A 20,284-nucleotide genomic window follows, 5' to 3' on the forward strand; every position below is an offset into this window, starting at 1 on the left:
AAGCTCTGGGTCATCCCAGATCCGCGACTGCGTCATCGCTGGGGGGTGCGGCGGGGAGACCGGCGACCCGCGCGCGGACCCGTCAGTACAGCCGGGCGTGCAGGCCGATAAATGAAACTTTTATTTTTACGGCATTTCCCACACGTCATAAAACGCTTCCTCGGCTAAACACGCGACCGCTGGGCTCTGGTACGACTGCCCGAGCAACGGCGCCGTCGAACCGGGGACGGAGGCGGCCGTCGGCCGGCCTGGCAGCGCTGGGGGCGGTTCGGGCAGCACGACCTGGCGGCCGGCCGCGTGAAGGCGTCGAGGCCGGCCTCCGGCCTCCGGCCGGCCCGCTTCGCCGGCCGGTGTTGGTGGGTTCGGTGCAACGCAGAAGCGACTTGCAACGGGAGTGTCGGTTGGGTAGGGTCGTCTGTTGGCTCCTGCGGCTGAGGAAGCAGGTGGCTTCGGCGACAAGTAAGGCAGGCTCCTTCCGGGCCGTATTAGCCACTGCTCCAGCAAAAGCAGCTTTAAACCAGCTTGAGTTCTCTCTTCGGGTCGTTGTCAGTAGATTCCTCTCTTGACCAAATCCCCCAAATCCCACTTTGTTTTTCTCTCTCTACAGGAAAAGTCGTATACAAGCAGTTCTCAACATCTTTGTCCCACCCCACTGAGGATATAAATAGCAGAGGAATCTGTCTAGAAACCTCATCTTCTGAGATACCCATCTGAAATTTTGTGCTGGAGAGTCACAAATCCTTAAAAACAGCATTGCTTTAAACATACAATGATATTTTGCTTGCTGTGGTGGTGTTTTTTGTTTGTGGGTTTTTTTTCCAGGTAGCGAAGGCAGTTGGGTCAGCTAATTCTGCAGTCTGTTACACTAGTTTAGTTTCTATATGAGCAATCACCATCTTAGTCTCATTGACCAAAAACCTAGACAAATTATCTGATTTGCTTAGATGAAAAAAATTTAAAGGAAAATTATTTCTAAAGTCTGAGTAGCTAATTCTCTTTTAGTCCAAGTAATGTAAACATTTAAGGATGTGCACGTCTTTGATTGTGGTAGACCTACACCTGCAAGTGAAGTTACACAGATGCTGGGTCTGCACGATCCAGAGTCTTGTTCTGCTTTGGTCTGCACTGTTGGCCCTCCATATCATTCAATAGTTTTTGCTAGATCCTATCACCAGTTTGCACTGCTTTGTTTCAGAAAGCTCAAATCCATCCTTTTGAAGTGAATGTGTTCCAAAACACAACAAAAATATATCCCTCCTTAGGATAAAATATCTATTCCCATTTTTAGTTTCCATCCTGTTGTAAATTAACTGAAAGTGCTTAGTTGCTGGTACTTTACTTTAAAACTTTAGTTGGTGAAGAATGTGCAAGTAGTGCCTGAGCTGCAAATATCATGCAACAGCTTTTGATGTATTTATTTTGATGGAAACCTTGCTGGGGTGAGCACTCAAGGTGTATCAAGAGGACTTCACAAATCTGTAACGCCAAATCTATAAAACGTATCTAAATATTCCATGCTGGTGGTGGATTTCTTGGTCCTTTAGGTTTTGAAAATCGATTTGCAAAGCCTAGGAAGAAATAATTTTTTTAATGCACCAAATTCTGTATGTTATAGAAGTTGATTATGTAATTCCTCAAGTTAATGTGGTATTTGAAATACTCATAATTTCAATTCTTTCCCAAATTTTAAGATGTAGACTTAAAGCAACATCCTGTAGTTGTAAGTCAGCTGGTGCAAAAACAGTCTATCAATGTGTCTGACAAATACTGTCATTATAACATGAATATCAAGACAACTAGATTTTTTTGCCTAATCTAATAAATGACTACTCTTTAGTAGAAGAATTTAAAACAGAAAACATGGTATATCTCCTCTGCCATATTACACAACATAAAGCAGCGACCTAGTGGTAATGCTACAGCTTTGTCTTTGTCTTCCACTGTCTCTGTTGCCACATAAAGGCTTTCAGATACAGGAAAGCCAAATACACGCTTCAGACTCTTCACACACTGAGAAACGTTTGTCAGAGTAGGTTTCAGGGTTTGTGTTTTCCATCCTTACTTGTTCTTTAAACAGTTCATGAATAAAGTTGTAAATGTGTAAAAAATAATAAGCATTATTTGTTAGCATTCAGCCTGGTACCTACATTTAGACTTTCAAAAACCAGGTACTTCCTACACCAAAACACAAAGAGAAGAACATACCAAAGTGAAGGAAAGACGTCGAATGGTTTAACGGGGCAGATTCTGATGGTTTTGTCAGTGAAGATGGACTACAGATGCCTAGAAATAAAAAATTAGGCTGAAGCAGTTAGTCACTAGGATAATTCCCTGAAGAGCTGGACCCGGACACACCTATGGGAAAACACATACTGCCACATGCACGATGACACTAGGCATGGATGCTATTTCAGCACAAGACAAAGTTAACTACTGTCCACACTAGCAGAGCTTGAATGCCTCACAGTTTTAACAACATTATTTGCTCATAGCAGGGAGCAAGCGTACTACTGCAGCGCAATCCTCTGGGACAATGTTTGCTCAGAAGTGCTTTAAACAGTTTTTAGCAGTCCTATTTTCAAGATAAGCATTTTAATTTTAGATCAAAGGGAACTTAATGAGAAACTCCTTATTTGTGCTCCAAATAGACTGGGCAGAATCCAGGACAGGGCTCACATTCCCCACAGCACCCCTATCCCCCATTTTTAGAGTATTTGTCCCACAACACTGGTTTGAACAACCTGAAGAATTTGGTAGTTTGGGTACACTGGAGCTATCCCCAAGGTACCCAAAGGTCATTAAAGGGGCACCACAGCATCCTTGTGATACTCCTAAAACAACTATTACTATCCAGATGAGATGATGGTACTCAGCTAGCCAGCACAGCTCTCTATGTCCTACTCCAAAGTAGGCAGGCGTGCAGGGCGTTTCACATTTGACGAGTTCAGATTCTTGAAAATTCAACCCCACATATTTCTTTATATACTTGCTTAAAGCCATCAGGAAGATGCACATTAGCCTGAAAGACTTACTCTTTCTCACATTTTTCAGTATTTTCAAGCTCTGTAGGAAAAAGAAAAAAAAAAAGGGAAAAGAAGGCTTTTGCGAAAAAATGTAGCAAGCAGTAAATCAGCTACTATGATTAAAGGGAATTCACTGATAAATATACACGTATCACATCTCATAAGAAGTATCATGCCGAGCAGCTGAGACTGAATGCCGACTTCTGCCATTCGCTTTGTCTCTGGCTTTTTTCTAGCCAGCCTGAGTGCCTCCAGTTTGCATTATTCTTGCTCTTTTCCTCAAAAGCTTTTGTGCTCAATCGTAACATTCCGAAGTACAATTGCTCATGAGGATAGTTAACGGGGGCCACAACAAGAGGAGAGTGGTGATGAGTAGAGTCTGTCCCATACGGGAATTCAGACTCCACTCAAGCAACTTTTTCCAAGAGGAACTGGCACTTCAGGTGGGCAGAGTGCCGAGGCGTAACCATTCACGCAGGTATGGCTGCGTTACTCTGTTCCTAGTGCAGACAGTGGTTTTGTTTGCAGTTCTACAACAGAATATTTCTATTAGTCTTGTTTCCTTGCCCTAAATATGAGTGGTCTCAAAACAGGCAATTTTCACAAGGTTAGCAGTGAGAAAGCGATAGCTGTAGCTAGAACAATCTCTTCTTCTCACCCTCTCACATTTTCAATAGCTCTTTTTGTCTTGTTTCTTTTACCTTGCTTCTCCTGAAGCATTTCATAGGCTCTTTTGACGATGTTTTGGAAGCATTGTTCTCCAAGCCTGGAGGACTCATTGTAGAATGTCTTGCAGCAGGCTGCAGACCTGGAAACATACATCAGAACATTTTCAGTGGTCATTCAAGAATCTTACTGCTTTTTTCTAAGTGCTTTGTTGTTACTTTTCATTTCCTCTAATGCAGCAATTCTAGAAATTTCCAGCAGGTCCCCTAGTTGTGTTGACTTTCTTTATATCTGCTGAACTCTCCAGCAGTTAAGTCCTGAAGCACTACTGTTGGTAATGCTTTGAACAAGTGGGCCACGATCTCCTCACTATCTACACGTTTAGGTGTAAGTACAAAATCTCAGTTACATGCCAAGAAAATAACTCCTCACTTACTTGCTCCGTCAGCAAGAACAAATGACTCTGGGGTTCTTTCAGGAAGCGGGGGAGGAGAGTTAGAGCGATCCCGGGTTGTCTCTAAGAAAGCAAAGATAAAAGACTTAGCTACCTAGCTTTAAATATCTATATCTATATCTATATCTATATATCTATCAGTTTGCCGAGAGCTCCACAGCACTCTAACCGGCATATGTCAATCATCTCAAAGGAAACACACAACATGCAGCGAAAGATGTGACAACCCTCAGCCTGAGGAGGCTGCAAGGAACATCATCACGTACAGGGTGAGACAGGAGCTGATTAGGAAATATAAAACTACCAGTTCATTTGGTTGCAGAACTGTCTAGTTCTGTTTAGCTGCAGAAGCATTTAGCAACACAAAATTTCCATTGGACTGAGGACAGATCCTAAAGACATTTACTAAACATGGTAAAGCAGCTTCAGTAAAAAGCAGACCTTATTTCCAAAGACAGATTATCCCAGCATTAACTTATACCTGTTTGTGGCCTCTGCAGCTTCACACTCTGGAAACAAAAAACAAGGAAGGTATTTGAAATTCCCACAACCAAATGTCATTCTCTTGCACAAAAGCAAGCCAGAGAAGATGAGGAAATGACGTTCCGTGCAAACGCCCTCCCCCACACACCTCCATGCTCATGTAATGGAAGATAGACCTACGCCTTACTGTTTCACTTTACAAAGCTATAATTCAACTATGGGATGATCAAGAGATGCGTAAATTTTGTTCAGCTCCTGCCTGTTCCACAGGGCGGTGTGAACCTCAGTGGTCCGCTAACTTCCTATCTTCATTGTCCTCTAGAAGAGGGACAATATTTTTACTACCTTGTATGGGATTTAGGACCCCCAAAAATAATGTTTGGAGTAAAGTAGATGTTGATAAGGAGGAGCCTGACTGAGACCACATCTTCCTCCCAGTCCTGAACCCTGAACTAGTTTACGGAAAGTAGACAGTGTCAAAACTAGGGTCTTTCTCACAGAAGGAAACATGATAAGGAAATCAGCATAGTGGTGGGGATGGAGAAGAGATAAAAAGCCACTTACCTTACATGGTCTCAGTCTTGCTGAGTCATTAAACATCTCTGAGTGAGACTCACCACTCCACTCCAAAGAGGTTCCGATATTTGCGTTTCTGGCTGGAAGCTGAAAATCAGAAGTGACCAGAGGAAATTGTCCTAGAAAAAATTGAACAGAAGAGAGGTCATTTCTCATCCCAGGCAGCCAGAGCAAAGGCACTGCTGGATGCTACGATACCACACAAACATGGGAAAGAGCCCTCAGAGCACTTCTCAGCCCCTGCTTTGTTAAATGCACTTACCAGATTCACTGGCCACAATAAAGGACTCAGGGGTTCGCTCGGGCAGGGGCGGAGGATCGTCATCATCTGGCTGTGGCAGGGTGGCTAATTGGGGAGACATGGACAGATTACCTGCATGGCACAACACAGCAGGAGAACTACAGACCTTTGTAGAGACTCTGAGAGCTGACTGCTCTTGCCCCACTGTGCACCAGAGATGATGGTTAAACACCTCCGAACTGCAGTTGAAAATCCAAATAGTCCTCAGCACCAATTCACCTGCTGCTAGCTACATGGCCCCAAGGGCAGACTTCCAGCAGCGTCAGCAGCAGAATTCCCATTGCACAGAGGAAAATGACGAGCATACCCCCAGCACACAGCCAAGCTCACAGCTGGCGGTACCATTGCTGCTTGGCTTGTGCTGCAACTCCCATAACTTTCCGAGGGTCTCTAGCATCTAGATAATGAGCACACTTTTGTGACACTGAATGCTGAAGGGCCTGAGCAGGACAAAGCTGAGCAAGTGCCAAAGCTGCAGACAATGGGAAAAGTCTGACTGGGCCAGGACTGACCAGACCAAGGAATAATTCTACCTTCTCCATGTGGCGGGTGATGGTTTTAAGGCTACAGATCTGGGCAAAACACTAATGTTGAAGTCCTGGTTCTCTCAGTCTCAGTGGGATGTCAGCGTCCCCCTGCATGACACTCTGCAGAAAGGAGTAGGTTTTGACCCAGAAACTAGATCCTCAGAGAAAAACATTTCTAGGAGCTTTCCAAGTGCTTCTTGGAGCACCCTGTTCTAAGAATTGGTCAGCACCAATCCCTGCCTTCTTGTGAGAGCCATACCGAGGTGACATAGTAGTCCAGAGCAGCTGTGTAATGCGAAACCCCAAATCATGCTGTCCTAAAAGTGTTGTTTATTTTTATGGGAAAAATTTAAGGCAGGATGAAATGAGCGCAAGGATGAAACCAGTTGCTCCCTCAGAGCAGCTACAGCCCTGCCTGGATGCCAACAGACAACACTCGCCACCCGCTCCGGCGTGCCGCAGCCCAGAGAGACCAAGCCCGGCTTGTTGCAGTGCTGCACCACTTACTCGGGGAGGATATCCTCTCGTCGTTCAGCGGGGGAGCGTGGTGGGACACAGGCCTGGGTGGTGGGGAGCTGGCCACGGCAGGCTGCAGTGGGGCACTCGCAGCGCAAGAAGGGAGCCGTGCATCCTGCCCCTCCACAAAGCACTCAGCAAACACGGGGGACACGGGGTCGTCTGGAGAGAGTGAAGAGAAGTAGGGGTCTTCTGCTGAGCAGAGGTAAGAGTAAGGACGTTGCCCATGGTTCCTGCGGCTTGGGGGGCCGTCTGCTTCTCGGCTCAAGTGCTTCAGCTCAACAGGGGAAAATCCATCCTGCTTCTTCACCTGAAAGCTTGAGTAACAGGCATGTGGCAACTGTGAACTCAAAACGGGCTTTGCATCCCCTCCATCCCATTCCCAGCCTTCTCCCCACTGTGCCAGCACAAAAGGGGTCGATGCAGTCCGTGTCAGAGGTGCTCTGCCATGAGGCCCTCTCCTGCCTGCTCCCTTCGGTTCCAGGCTCAGAAGCAGCTGCTCAGGAGAGATGCTGTTGAACTCCAAACTGCGGTGTTTCTGAAGAGCGTCCCCAGCACCCTGCTTCTCAGCGGCAGCTGCCTTTCTGCAGTTGATGAAGTTCAAAGTGCCAAAGGAGATGGCCTGTCTGATGGGAGGGACTCCACATTCCGAGCTGTCGTGTACTCCCGTGGCAGACAACGATATCAGGGAAGCTTTGCTTTGTACCACCGGAGGAAGACGTTGATGCACATCCTGTTCCTCTTGCTCCGAGCTGCAATAAAGCACCGTGATGTGAAGTCAAAGCCACCTAGTACTCAGAAATCTCTGTTAGCCTACTAACAAGGCCCTACAACGTTGCTTCTAAGAGCAGATCCAGGAATGTAGAGCCTGATTCAGCCTCAAGCAAGGAACACAGGGAAGGACTGTGCACCCTGGTGCCCCAATTGAACATCATTAAATGGTGAACAGAGGAAGGCCCTTTACACAGGTAAACTACACTCTCAGCGCAGACTGTACCAAAAAGCAAAATTATTTACAGAAAGCAGGCACTGCAAACCAGAACATGCCCACAGAAAGATCCCACCACCCTCTGAAGCTGCCCACGTCAGGCAGCTAGACTCCTCAGGCTTGCTGTTCCTAGAGCAAGAGGCACTGGCGTGGCAGGTGCAGATGAAAGATGGTACCAGTCGGGTTGCACCCTGCAGGGTCCACAGCTCCAGGCAGAGGGCTGAGATGAACCGGCACTGGGGTCTCTCCACATGCGTGAGCTTGTTTTCATACTGCCCTGCGATGTGTTTTCAGTTCATGTGTGAAACACTTTATAAGCACAGTATGGGGCAGAAGAGGGGGACAGATAGTGGCAGGCAGGGAAGAGGCTGAGAAGCAGTCTCAGGGACAGATCAGTGGGAAGAGCAAGAAGTATGTTAGGAACAAGTGTGAGAGTCAAAGTGGGGCTCAAGGGAGGCTGCAGATCCTGCTGACAAATGAAATGCAACATTCAAACAGAACTGTGTCACAAAGCACACATTAAAAAATGTGTCTTCTTGAAATCGCATGAGTGACTGAAAATACTAACCCAGGGGATACCTGCGCTATGGCCTTACCAGGTTAGTAATCTCAGAGAATAAATGTCTTCCACTGGAGTCAGAAGCGGCTTGGCTACAGGATGCCTTCTTTGTACCTAGTGAAAGAAAAGGTTAGAAAACAAGAGTGAGGAGGAAGAATGCAAAGAACACAAACATGCTATTTCAGGAGTGGGAATTTGTGCCAGCTACCTTTAATAATTTATGCAGTTTGGAAATTACAAACACCAACTTGAAAATGCCAAGCTGGAGCTGAAAACTGAGGACAAAACCTCCTGAACAGCAATTCCCGTCAGCACCTTTTTGAAATGAGAGTACAGCAAGCCACACAACCATCCAGCTGTTCCAAACACCTGCAAAACAGCCTGCGCAGAAAACTCTGCTTTCGGGACCCCATGTGGCCTTCAGCCTGGCAAGTCGGGCACTGGTTTCATTTGTGACACTTCGGCATATGACCATCCCCCATGCTCTGCTACGTGCTTTCAGAGGGCAGTGTGGTTTAGGTGGGCGAGAGGTTTGGCCAGGAGCTACAACACCACATCCGGACCTGAACCATTTTCTGCATTTTGGGTCAACCTAGTCTTGCATCTCCTTTGCTGACAGACTGTCCACAACACATAGAAAGATGCTCTTTCCAGCTCTTTTCCCACTCAGCTCTCACTTGGAACATCCTGCAAATCCTGTCGCAAAACTGAGGTACGAGTCCCATCGCAGGATCCTGTTCCCAATTCTTTAGACAAAAGCTTCTGACAAAAATAAGCTAACTGTAACCTTTTAGCCTTTGCCTAAGAATGGCAATGCATTTACTTCAGCCGGATTGCAAACAGCTACACAGGAAAGGTAAGGCTCATGCCAGCAGTCACAGAAGAACAGCAAGAGCAAAGAAAAGCTTAACCATGGATGTTTTGTATGTTCCTGTTTATATGCAACTTCATACTGAGACCACATTGTTTTTCCTCAGAGGTGTATCAGATTTGAAAGACTTTGACATGTATTTTCACAAGATATTTTAGCCTACTTTCTCCCACAGTCCGGCTGTAATACTAATTACCTCATTAGAATACCACCATGTTGCAGACTAACACTTATAGCCATATCACCTTGTGCACCCAAGCTTCCCAACCTAGACTGAAAGTCACTCTGTTGCTTGCAAGCACGCCATGAAGACAAGTTTCACTGGCACGTACACATGGAAATCAGCTGCTGCTGTAGAAAGTTGGTGCTTTTCTATTCACTCATTACATTAAACAATTATGAAAGTATATAGAAAATGGTTTTGAGACCAAAGCAAATTTAGCTCTCGCTTGGGGCCAAATCCTGTGATAAGCATTGCACGTTCAGGGTAACAGCTGGATTCTCATGGGTTAACTTGAAAAGAGGCTCAGTTTGGGCACCAAGGGTAGCAGAAAACAAGGGGATTCATTCCAGGTCTGCAGAGGAGACCTCTGCAGTAGGAATCTAGGTTAGACTTGGCATGCCCAAGGCTGCAAGAGGCAGTGTGTTTATCCTGGGGACTTTTACCTGTGAAGCAGCAGAATCTTCCTGGGCATCAAGTGCTTTAATTTGCCTTTTGAAGAGCTCAATCACCGCATCATAAACCAGCTCATACTGCTCCTGCGTTCCAGACAAATAAAACAGACATGAGAGCCAGCACCTGCAGTACTTGCAAATGGTCACCTGTTACCCAAATCACAGGCATCAGCCCTGAGAGAAGCTGCCACTTTCCGGTCCATTGGCAGGGTAAATTCTCAAAAGCAGTAGAAGCCACAACCTTCAAAGGGTTCAGACTGAAGCATTTGGGTTTTTTTCAGGTGCACAAACAACGCTGTTCTGCATTGAGCTTCCTCTTCAGTTTGTCTCAGCTGTGAAGAGTTCCCACTTTATTTCTTGGACAGTCCCTTGTTTCACAGCATTAAGCATTCGATAAATCAGACTGCAAGCACTAAGCTATTCCAGCTGTCTACAAGGAAATGGTCAGCTACCAAATTAATTTCTGCAAAATCATTCTTCTGTTCAGAAAAGGGACCTTACAGAACATCTATACACCCTAGTTCCCAGCAGCACAACCGCTCTGTGTTTCCTTACTGTGAACTATCCTGGGGGAAAGCTGAGGTGCTAGTATGAAGAGTATACCAGTTGGCGAAATTTCCCAAACATACCTTGGTCTGCACTATGGAAGGCCTTTGCGTGCGCATTTCCTGGATCAGACTAAAAATACTGAAGTTCACTGGAAAAATCTTGCAAGAAAGAGAAAAGACAAAAAATTACAGACAGGTCTAATTCCAAGCAGCTTCCAAGTTGTGACACAGTTTAGAGCAGTGTCTGAAATTTTGGCCTGCTATTGCAAGAATTTTTAACAAAGGACCTGCTTAAAGTGCTATTTTTTATTACGAACCAGCTTGCCTCCTCCCTCCTGTCTTGCGCTCCACAGAAAATACCCTTTTTATAACAGCATTGGTAACAGCTGTGAACAGCACAAAGGACAAGACACTGATTTCCCAGATCCATGGGTTCAGGGTTGCTGTGGTACAGAAAGCAGCCACTCCTCCAAGTCCCAGCAACCTGCTGCAAGGCCAGAGATTACTTTACACATGTTTTTATTGAAGAGGCAGAGTAAAGCAAGGTGTTAGTTTGGAAATGCTGGATTTCTGATGCTTAAGTGCGGAGAGACGAATATAGACAGTAAAGTCGTATTGAAGACTGAAGGACAGCACAGAGCCAAGCTCCGTGATCTGAAGGTCCTGCCAGAGGGAGCAATGGGAGGGAGGATTCTGCCCCATCAGTACAAGCATTGGGGGCTATTTGCATCGGGATAGGGAGGGGAGCAGTGGCAACAGAGAGTGCATGGATGATGCAGAGCCTAAAGAGAGAGAAGCAGCACAAACTGGGAATGGGGTATCAGCAGTTTGGCCCCCAGCGTTCTCCAGTCCGGCTGCGAGGAGTTCCCATTCATGGCTGTCATCTGAAATACATCTGCATGGAGTCAGAGGAGGTGAAAGGGAGAGTAAGGGGAGAGAGAAGGCGAGGGAGAGACAGAGAGATGCAGCACTGCTGCACGCAGGTGCTGTTCGAAGATGCGAACCGGGCTGACACTCACTCCGTCCTTCAGCAGCTTCTGGGTGTAGTCGATTGCACAGATGACTCCTGTTCTCCCGCAGCCGGCACTGCAATGACAGTACAGCAGGGTTGCTAGTAGAGGTCAGAGGATGGGCACGCTGTGTTCTCTGACAAGGATATTTGAAAAAGATCCACAGCCTCCTGTGACCCTGCCGTCCCGCACGGCAGAGGGTGCAGACCCGGACGATTCCCTTGCTGCTCCTGCTGAAGCTTCACCTGCCCCACGTAAGGCTCCACCTGCCCACAGCTCTGCCGCAGGCTGGAAGGCACCTCTCATGCTCCTGTGAGCAGTTCTCAGTCCTTCTGTGGCGACTAGCCCACATGTGGACATGCACAGTGCTGGTGGTCTCTCAACTACATGTGCTATTGCTGGCCTGCTGCTACCTGTCTCCTTTCCTGCCACCCAGCCATGCTAGCTGTCCTCAGAGGATGCTTTTGCCAGAGGAATTCCTACGAGAGGAGCTTGGCTGCAGGCTTGCACCGGCTGCCACCCCTGCTGCGGCCGCTCGGGAAGCGGGGGCCGGGGGCCGGGACCCCGTCCCTGCTGGTGACCGGCTCACCCACCTGCAGTGGATGCAGATGGGGACACTGTCGTCCGGCTGGTAGCAGCGAATCTCACCGATGAGTTCCAGGATGGGGTCGATGGACGAGGGGACATCGTGGTCTGGCCAGTTTTTATAGTGGAACTGGTGGACAGTGCGGATTTCCTGCAAGAGGAGAAGACTGCTGGCAGGGTCCGGGGCCGGCCCACAGCACCGAGGGGATGCTGCTGCAGCTCCCGTGGGTGCTGACTGGGCCGCCGGCACGGCAAGGGGAAGCTGGCGTGCTGCAGACATCTCCAGTTCCCGTCTGCATCGGCAGGCAAAGGTTAGAGGTGCAGTTTGCAGCTGTTCCTGCTACAAAAGAAGCATTGCCATTTTATGACAGTCTTGATGTTACCTGTTGGCCTCACTTACCCAGGGTCTCATTTGCCACGACTGACAAACAGCTTCAGAAACTGAGATTTGAGTTAATTAATTTTTTACTTTCTTTGTTCCTTCAGCTACTGTCAAATCCAAAATAGCAGGCTGAGCAGCGTAAAATTTTCTGCACAAAGTGTGCCATATTTTAATACGTTATTTATATAATAAAGCTAGCCCAGATGCATTTTCTGCCTTGACCTTTCCTACTTACCTCATTCAGGGTCACCTTTAAAGTCCTAATCACATACTCATTTTTCTTCTCTTCAGTGTCCTGCAGAACAAGAAGTTAGAGTCACATTTTCTGCAGATGACACGAGTTTCCAGTGCACGCGATGTGACACGGTGCTCGCGGCCCCTGTACTCACGCAGGCGACGGAGAAAGGACCACACTGCAGGGGAGAGCTGCCTGCCTCTGCCCAGTACCGCTCGCATTTCTTCTGTTGTGAGAAGCAGGACATGTTTGGTTATTCACCACCAGCCCACCCGCACTGCCTCCTGTCTCACTTATGCTGGGAGGAGGCCCGGCTCTTGCTGCCAGCCAGCTCCAGCCTCCCCTTTCCTGGAGCCATCATTGCTGGTTTTTCTCTTCCAAAGAGGCTAGCTGTACTACTGGAAAAGGTTTAAGAATCTGCAGCTGGAGGCTCAGGAAGCAGCTTGTATCAAACAGAAACTCGCTGTCGCTAATGAGATTTAATAAAAATCTGCATCTCTCCACCTTGCTCAGGCACTGTCACAGCAGAGGCCACCTCTGACACGTTACTCACCTTTCCCATTTCAAACTCCATACAAGCCATGACCACAATCTGCAGAAAGAAAGTTCATCAGAAAAGTCTGAACACAAGTTTCCTATCCAGGCAGTAAAATCAAACTCATCACTTGTGCGTACTTATCAGCAATGAGCAAGTTCTGTGGGCTGCCTTCCCCAGAGTCCCAGACTGCTGGGCAAATCAAAGTTGGACATTATCCACAGCCCAGGTGCGAGGACCTTTCCCACTCAACTCAGAGCCCAAATGCAGAGACAGCCACGAACAGACTCCTGCCTCGGCACGAGTGTGGAGGAGGCTCACGGGAAGGATGCGGGGCACACACAACATCTGGAGTAAAACCCTGACACTCCCACTGTCTGCTTAGTCAAAAAGGACTTATGACTGGCTGTACGGATAACTTTTCTTTTTTTTAAAAAAAGGCATATAAATCTGCACCTTACCAGGACTTCATACTCCCAAATCATCCTCCAAAAGTCAGTGACAGTAGTGGGGAGAGGACCCTGCGTTGCAATGTATGCTCTTGGCCCATAGACACCCTAAAACAGCATTCAGATCAGACATGGAGACATATTTGCATAGTTCACTAGCAGAAATAAAGTCATCCCTCCTTCTGAATCTTAATTCTACCCAATGAGCCCATTAAGGACTTAGAATGGCTTTTATATAGTTAAAATTTAGGCACCTAAATTAAATTAAGCAACCAGAAACCAATGGTGTGCAAAGCTGGGCTTGAGGCGAGATCCGCTCCCAGAGACCACCAATTCTTGCAGTGCATTTGGGAGCTTGGAGGTGCTGTTGCAACAGCTGATCCAGCTCTGCAGTGTGCAGCTTGGCACATCTGTGGCTGTTGGCCAAACAACAAATGGTGATCCCCTTATGAAGGTCTGTTCTTCTGCAGACAGGTTACACAGAACAAAGGAAACCTTCCATCTATCCATCCATCCATCCATCCATCTATCTATCTATCAATCAGAGAAGGATCATGAGCACATGTCCCAAAACACATGGAGCTTCTGTTGGAGAACCAGCCCGCGTTGACCTGCCCTGTTGCTCACTGCTGCAATGGGTCTCAGCTGTGCTGCAGTGCAAGGCTTCCTGCCTGTGCGTTGGTTTCAGGCAAGGCGATTCTGGCCACAGGCAATTTTGCACCACTGTCACCCACCAAAGGCAATAATGCTGACAAGGAAGTCAGGGCTGTGAGCCACAGATTGTTCCACCACCCACCCCAACAAGAGCACACGCCCCTTGCCCTGTAGCCCGGTGCCTCTGTGCTGCAAGGGGTGTTTCTGAAGGGCTCACTGATTGTACACATCTTCCTTACATCAGTTATCCTCGAGCACAGCCCAGAAACTACTGCATGGTCCTTTCACTCACCAGAGCCACAGGACCTGCTCCTTCTGGCATAACTCAAGCAGGCAGCGATAACAGCTGCTACAAACACCTTTGCATGGCAAAACACCACGAAAGAAGCAATACCTTGATGAAGTTGGCGTTGATGTAATGAGAATCTGCATCTGATGTAATCAGGGACAACTCCACTCTGCTGTGGTCAACTGCAGGCACAAAAGCAGAAGCAGCAGCCATTACTGTTTGTCTTTCATGGTAGGTGAGCTCCTCAGACTGCTTTGGGGGAGCACGTACGTCAAAGAACTCATCCCAGAGCAGATGAGTGGCTGTGCAAGCAGATAATGCCTCCTCCTGCACCTACCAATAGCCCTGCACAGAATTGCCACTGCCTACACACAAGCAGCAGACAGGCAAGCTTGCTTTCAGAGCGGTGGTGAGGGCTTAGGCAAGAGCTGCAGATGCTGCCACTACCCCAGTGCAACACCAATCTCATCCTCTGACCATGGAGGAAGCCAAGTCTAAAATCACCCTGCATGCCGTCTTGCAGGCTTAAATGAGGTCTGTGGGTTTAGATTTTTTTTTTTTTTTAAGCTAGAATGGACAAAAAGGACAGTCTGCTCTGATCCTAAGACAGACTCTCCTTTGGAGACTACTGCATCGAGCCGGGACAAGCCACAACAGTTTTTGCCTGTAGTCTGCTTTGTGCATCATGGAGACATCTTTGTCCAAAGCCATTCTCTACAGGGCCTTGGAAAACAGGTGGTTACAATGCTACCCAGAAAGCTTGCAAGGATAGTCATTAGAGGATGTGTTTCCTACTGAATAGAAGTTCTTCTGTCTGTAGAAAATACGTGCCAAAGTCTTCCAGAGCATGCACTGCAACAGTCAAAGATACAGCCTTAAATCTGAACAGCAGAATTCAAGGCCAACTGACAGCCAGTGATATGCTCACACATAAGCAACTGTGCAAGCAGATACTGGAGGATGAGAACAGACTCGAGCTAGGAAAAAAAAAAAAAAGGCTGAATAGGAACATTTGCCATTTCCAACCTACAGGGTAAGATGTCCTTGTATCTGTTCTTCTTGATGTTCTCTTGTTGCTCAGATGCTGCTGTAGGGTAGATTTTATCCGATCTATACTTTGTTGACTGCCTTTTCAGCTTCTGTGATAAAAGAATGGAACAAATTACAGCAGATGTGCTACATAAAACACACTGCTAGAGAGTACATGTGAAGGTCTCTAGGGGTCAGGTTCACTACCACAAAGCAAGGTCTGTACCATTAATTCTTTCCCGAGTGGCTTTTCTCAAGGTACTCAGAGCAAGAATAGAGACAGAAGCCACCTGAGAGCCCCAGCACAGGCTTCTGAAGAATGGAAAGTGTGTGCTGAGGCAGTGCCCACGCGAGGCTCGGGCATGTAGGCTTCTGAAGTGAAATGATGCATTTATACAACACATAAAGCATCACCCTCACAAATAAGTGAGACACAGGGGAATTGTTCTCAGCATAAGTGGCACCCAGATAAGAGGAGTAACAATGTTAAACCACTTTTACAAATGATATCAGAAAAGACAGGTAAATCAGTTGATTTTTCTCACTTTGGTAAAGATGCTGCCATCTGTAGCTGCAAACAGCAATGCTCAAGCCACTAAAGGAGCTCACGCAATTGGAGCAAAGTAGCTACATGCACTGATGAAAGAGAAAGGAGAAGGAGTCCTAGGATAGACCCTTTGGGGTATGAATCTCTCTTCTCTTTCATTTCCAGGGTAAAGCTGCAGCACTCCTAGAGAGTTCAAGCATCTTTTTCTTGCCAAAGCATAGAATTTTATTTCACTGACATCAGCTTCTAAGTAACAGGCACTGTTTGTTACCATCAACTTCAAAAGCACCATTCTTGCTGTATTTTTTTTCTTTCATAATTTTTTGTCTACCTAACCACTCTTCTTGACACCAAGGGGTGCTTTTGATTTAAAACAAAAGGCCATTTCTCTAATCTGTGTCTCTATGGTTTCACACCCTGAAGGGCAAGTCTTCCTTTCCCACCACCCTGGAGCCATACTTTCACAGCCCTTCTCCTGGACATCACTGCTGGGGTCCAGAGAACCAGGCTGACCCAGAAGAACCCTCAGGATCATATGCCTTTATGAAAGAAAGGTGTGCAAGAGTGAAGAGCAAAGGGAAGGGACCACTGGCACACCTGAGCTGCAAGGTGAGAGCGTTTCACATGCCTCGTGTGCGCCTCACGGTGACCTGCCTGAGCTGCTAACAGAAGTGGGAACGGTGGCTCAGTAGCTCACGGCGTGGGGAAAAACAGCCCACTGGTCTCAGGGTCGCCGAACCAAAATAGCTCCGTGGTCAAAGGGGTTAGTGCTGAGGAGGTGGCAGTCCCTGCTGCTGGCACCAGCAAAGCCCTCCCTGGTGTGCTCAAGCGCTCGGAGGCTGCAGCTCTGGCATGACAGCACACGAGCAGGAATCGCAGGAGTCCTGAGGGTTTCAGGGCCCCGATTTTTGAGCGCTCACCATAAATTGCTTCAAGAGTCAGGTCACCAGTGACCCTCCCACGGGAGCTCATAAGCGTTTGTGTTTCAGCTCTCCCAGAAGTTCTCATCCAGTTTTGAGAATCCTGTCCCCTGTCTTTCCTTGCTGCAGACCCAACGTATTAGCAACTGCAGGAGAGCTGCAAAACTCCCCTTGACTCCAGCCTGCTCTAGACAAGCACCTGCTAGGACATGAGACCCTTCAGGGCCTGCATGCATTAAGCTCCAGAATGATGATATTTGCCAAAAGGCCACATCAGGAGCTGGAGGGCTTTGTAGCTCATACGTACTTGACCAAGCCAAGCAGCCCCTTAGCAATACCACAGATAAAAGGTGTATACAGCAATGCATATCTCATCTCCGCAGCACTTCTGTGCACAGATATTCCAATTCAGATCCAAGTCGGAGTTGCTGGTTTTAACATTAAACTGCACTTTTAAAACCCTAAATTCGGCTGCTCTCCAGCCACAATACCACAGGAGTCGCATCTCCCTGACCTGGATGGAATGAGTCGGGAAGAAGGCACAGGAGGCCCAGTACAGTCCACGAATCAAGAACATGGGGGCAGGCACACTGTGATAAAAGTTGTAGGTGCAGGATGATTTTTGTAGACTACACATCCCTGTAACCTCCTGAGCTCTTCTGGTGTTTGTTGCATCCTCTTCCTGCCTCCTTCCAATGCAGCCCCAACTTCCAGGGTAAGCTTTCGTGGAAGGGGCATCACTTAGTACTGAAGCCAGTCTTCTCATAGCTGAGGCTCTGAATCACCTTACTTTTCTGTCCCTGCATAAACTGACATAAAACTGCTTGGGAAATGCCTACATATGAGAAAGCAAGCGAGAGCAGTAAGGATCAAACTCTGGCTGTGAGACTGCACAAACAGAAAAACGGGACTCTAAAAAACCCCCTGTCATTTACAGTAACACCACCACAATTTGCATGTACAAATGCTTGTTCACACAAAGAGAGGGGAGGCATTAGGGTGGAGAAATAGCATCAAACATTTCTACCGAGTTTGGAAATGCAAGCCTGTTAAGACTTCTGCATTTGCAAAAGTGGCCAGCGACTCAGGCCATCCTGGGAAGATCTCTTTCCAGTACAAGAGGAAACACAGCCTTGACCACTTCTACCTGCCATTTTGGTCACAAAATTAACTGTACATTCGGCTGCTAGAACTAGCCCATGCACCATGGCTCGGCAGCCTACTACCTTGCACAGCACAGTACAACCCCAGCACAGCAGTGAGAGGGGGAAATTCAGCAGCCTGTGACAGCGCTTTGTTCCATGGAACAACAGACTGTCACTGCAGGCTCAGATTAATCACTTCCCTCCAACCCAGACACCTGGAAACCAAGCACTAAGCTTTTCCCAAGTGTTTGAAGTGCCAGCCTTCACTGGTATGACAAAGCAGGGCTGGATCTCGTGGGGAGTCCTAAGTAACCCCTGCACCTTCCCCAGAGACCACTGCCTGCTGCAGCCCTTGTCCGGGGGGATAGCGTGGGGCCAGTGGTTATTCTGGTGTTTGAGGCATCTCAGATCTTACAGACATACCAGTTTTACCCTTCCCTATGTCTGCTAAAGCTGGGCAATGCCTTTGCTTCTTAGAGCAGCCCAGACAGCCTGCCAGAGCAACCTTCCTTCAGCTGATACATCAACAGCCGTTGCCAGCCATCAGCTTTAACTGTGAGGCAGTGGATTGCCATCTAAGATGCACCCCTGCCACCCAAACAAAGAAAAAGATGTCAGAAAGATCACAGATTGGGGCACTGCACAGATCTCAAGCAGCTCGATGTTGCAGAACACAGGGGAAGGTGAGAGCCATCAGCATTTTTTGCTAGTGTTGCCTCAAGGGAGCAAGAAATTAATTTCCACGAGGGGCCAGAAGCACTGCTGGACATAGAGCACATGCACTCATTGCAAATGGATGCACGAGCCCTTCCACATAACCTAGCACAGTGCTGGAGGCTGGAGAAAAGGCCCGTCCAGCTGCTCAGATCACTGTCTCCTCACACCTTGGGCGAGGTGCCCGGTGTCGATGAGAGGTACAACAGTCTTGGGTCCACAGGGCATTTCTCTGAACGCTCACTCCCTACTCTGCAGGTGGTACAGGGGCGGGGGGGTTCTGTTGAAATGAAAAAAGGAAAAGCTATATCAAGTAGCAACTAGAGATCCCTGGCAGGAACACGTGTTATATCACAGATATAACACATTGCAATGGGGAGAAGGGGCAGTGGCTCCATATTCCTCACTCTACTCCCAGTTGTATTAGCAGGCAAAGTGAAACTGTGTCTTGACAAGTACATTCGCAAAGCAGAAAACAGGAAGCACTTGGGTAATTATTTAAAAAGCAGTTTTACTTTGAATGCAAACTATTAAATTACTCTTCTGTCTTTACATTCCTTTTACCTCAGTTAACTCCTGTGTCTCTTTCTGCTGTAAAATTCATAGAAAATCTTACTGTCACGTGCAAATCATGTCCCCGTTTGAGAAGCGACTGAGCAGTTCCCGTTAAAATCAACTGAAACACAGAGCTGTGCCTTAAACAAACTTACCAAAAACTCGTCTACAAACTCTTCTCGGTTGAGCTTCTTGCCTTCGGCCCTTTCCAGGTTTTGCAGCAGAATCTCCCTTTGGTCCATGTTGCCGGAGACCGAGCGTGACTGGCCTGCCGAACCTGGGAACGGACATGTCAAGTGCGTGCCACAGCGGAAAGCACCAGCCTGGAGAGCACTCGCGGCAGGCTGTGGTTTACTGACTTCATCACAAGTCTTAAAGGAAATTAGTACGCAACAGATATTGCGGTCAAATAACAAAACAAAACACACAACCTGGGGCCCTAGCACCTCCTTTTAAAACCACACACACTTCACGTGCGATGCACGGCAAGGGTAGGCAGCACTGGGCTGGGCAGGAGCCTCGCGGCAGGAGCAGAGCTGCCCCGCGTCCCTCCAGCATGCCCAACTCTTTCCCCATGCACTGTGCCACGAAGGTGGTCACATGTTGGAGACCTGGAGACCAGACCCAAGCACCCCGACACCCAACTTCTTTAAGCACCATGTCCAGCCACCACCAGCAGCATGGCCCTGCCAGGCCACGGTCCGGAGGGGCAAGCACGGCAGGCAGCAGCTGAGCCACGCGTGCCCACGGGCGGCTGCATTTCTCTACCGGGCGGTCGGGGCGAAGGCTTCAGTCTTGGAATGTGCTGCGACTATAGGAGTCCCTAAACTGGTGTGCAAAATCCACAGTCCCCCTTCACACTTAGAACTTTGCCTGTTTTCCACATTAACTGCAAAATATTTTGAAGGAATACTTCAGGCAGATGCTGAGCACCTGAACCTGGCTTGCACGTGTTACTCCCCTGAACTGCATGACTGCTGCTGAACAGAGAAAACCTATCAACATGCTTCAGGTCAACCCTTCCAGCCATAATTCCCCACATCTGGCA

The 20,284-nt window shown here is 47.8% G+C and overlaps 1 protein-coding gene across 1 annotated transcript; it reads right to left on the reverse strand.

Moving 5' to 3' along the window:
- Positions 1 to 66: 66 nt before the first annotated feature.
- On the reverse strand, positions 67 to 19,584 carry PTPN22 (protein tyrosine phosphatase non-receptor type 22). Its single transcript, XM_052815715.1, has 21 exons — positions 19,392 to 19,584; positions 15,357 to 15,465; positions 14,432 to 14,508; positions 13,396 to 13,491; positions 12,953 to 12,991; positions 12,554 to 12,625; positions 12,400 to 12,459; positions 11,791 to 11,933; positions 11,207 to 11,273; positions 10,269 to 10,346; positions 9,631 to 9,723; positions 8,131 to 8,207; positions 6,538 to 7,298; positions 5,465 to 5,548; positions 5,191 to 5,321; positions 4,625 to 4,652; positions 4,126 to 4,206; positions 3,725 to 3,831; positions 3,033 to 3,063; positions 2,206 to 2,283; positions 67 to 1,568 (listed from the first exon to the last, which is right to left on the reverse strand). The coding sequence occupies exons 1-21, from the start codon at positions 19,476 to 19,478 to the stop codon at positions 1,504 to 1,506; spliced, it is 2,364 nt and encodes a 787-aa protein (XP_052671675.1). The 5' UTR covers positions 19,479 to 19,584; the 3' UTR covers positions 67 to 1,503.
- Between the last annotated feature and the right edge of the window lie 700 nt (positions 19,585 to 20,284).

The sequence above is a fragment of the Harpia harpyja genome, chromosome 19 (assembly GCF_026419915.1).
Source record: "Harpia harpyja isolate bHarHar1 chromosome 19, bHarHar1 primary haplotype, whole genome shotgun sequence".
Taxonomy (NCBI): domain Eukaryota; kingdom Metazoa; phylum Chordata; class Aves; order Accipitriformes; family Accipitridae; genus Harpia; species Harpia harpyja.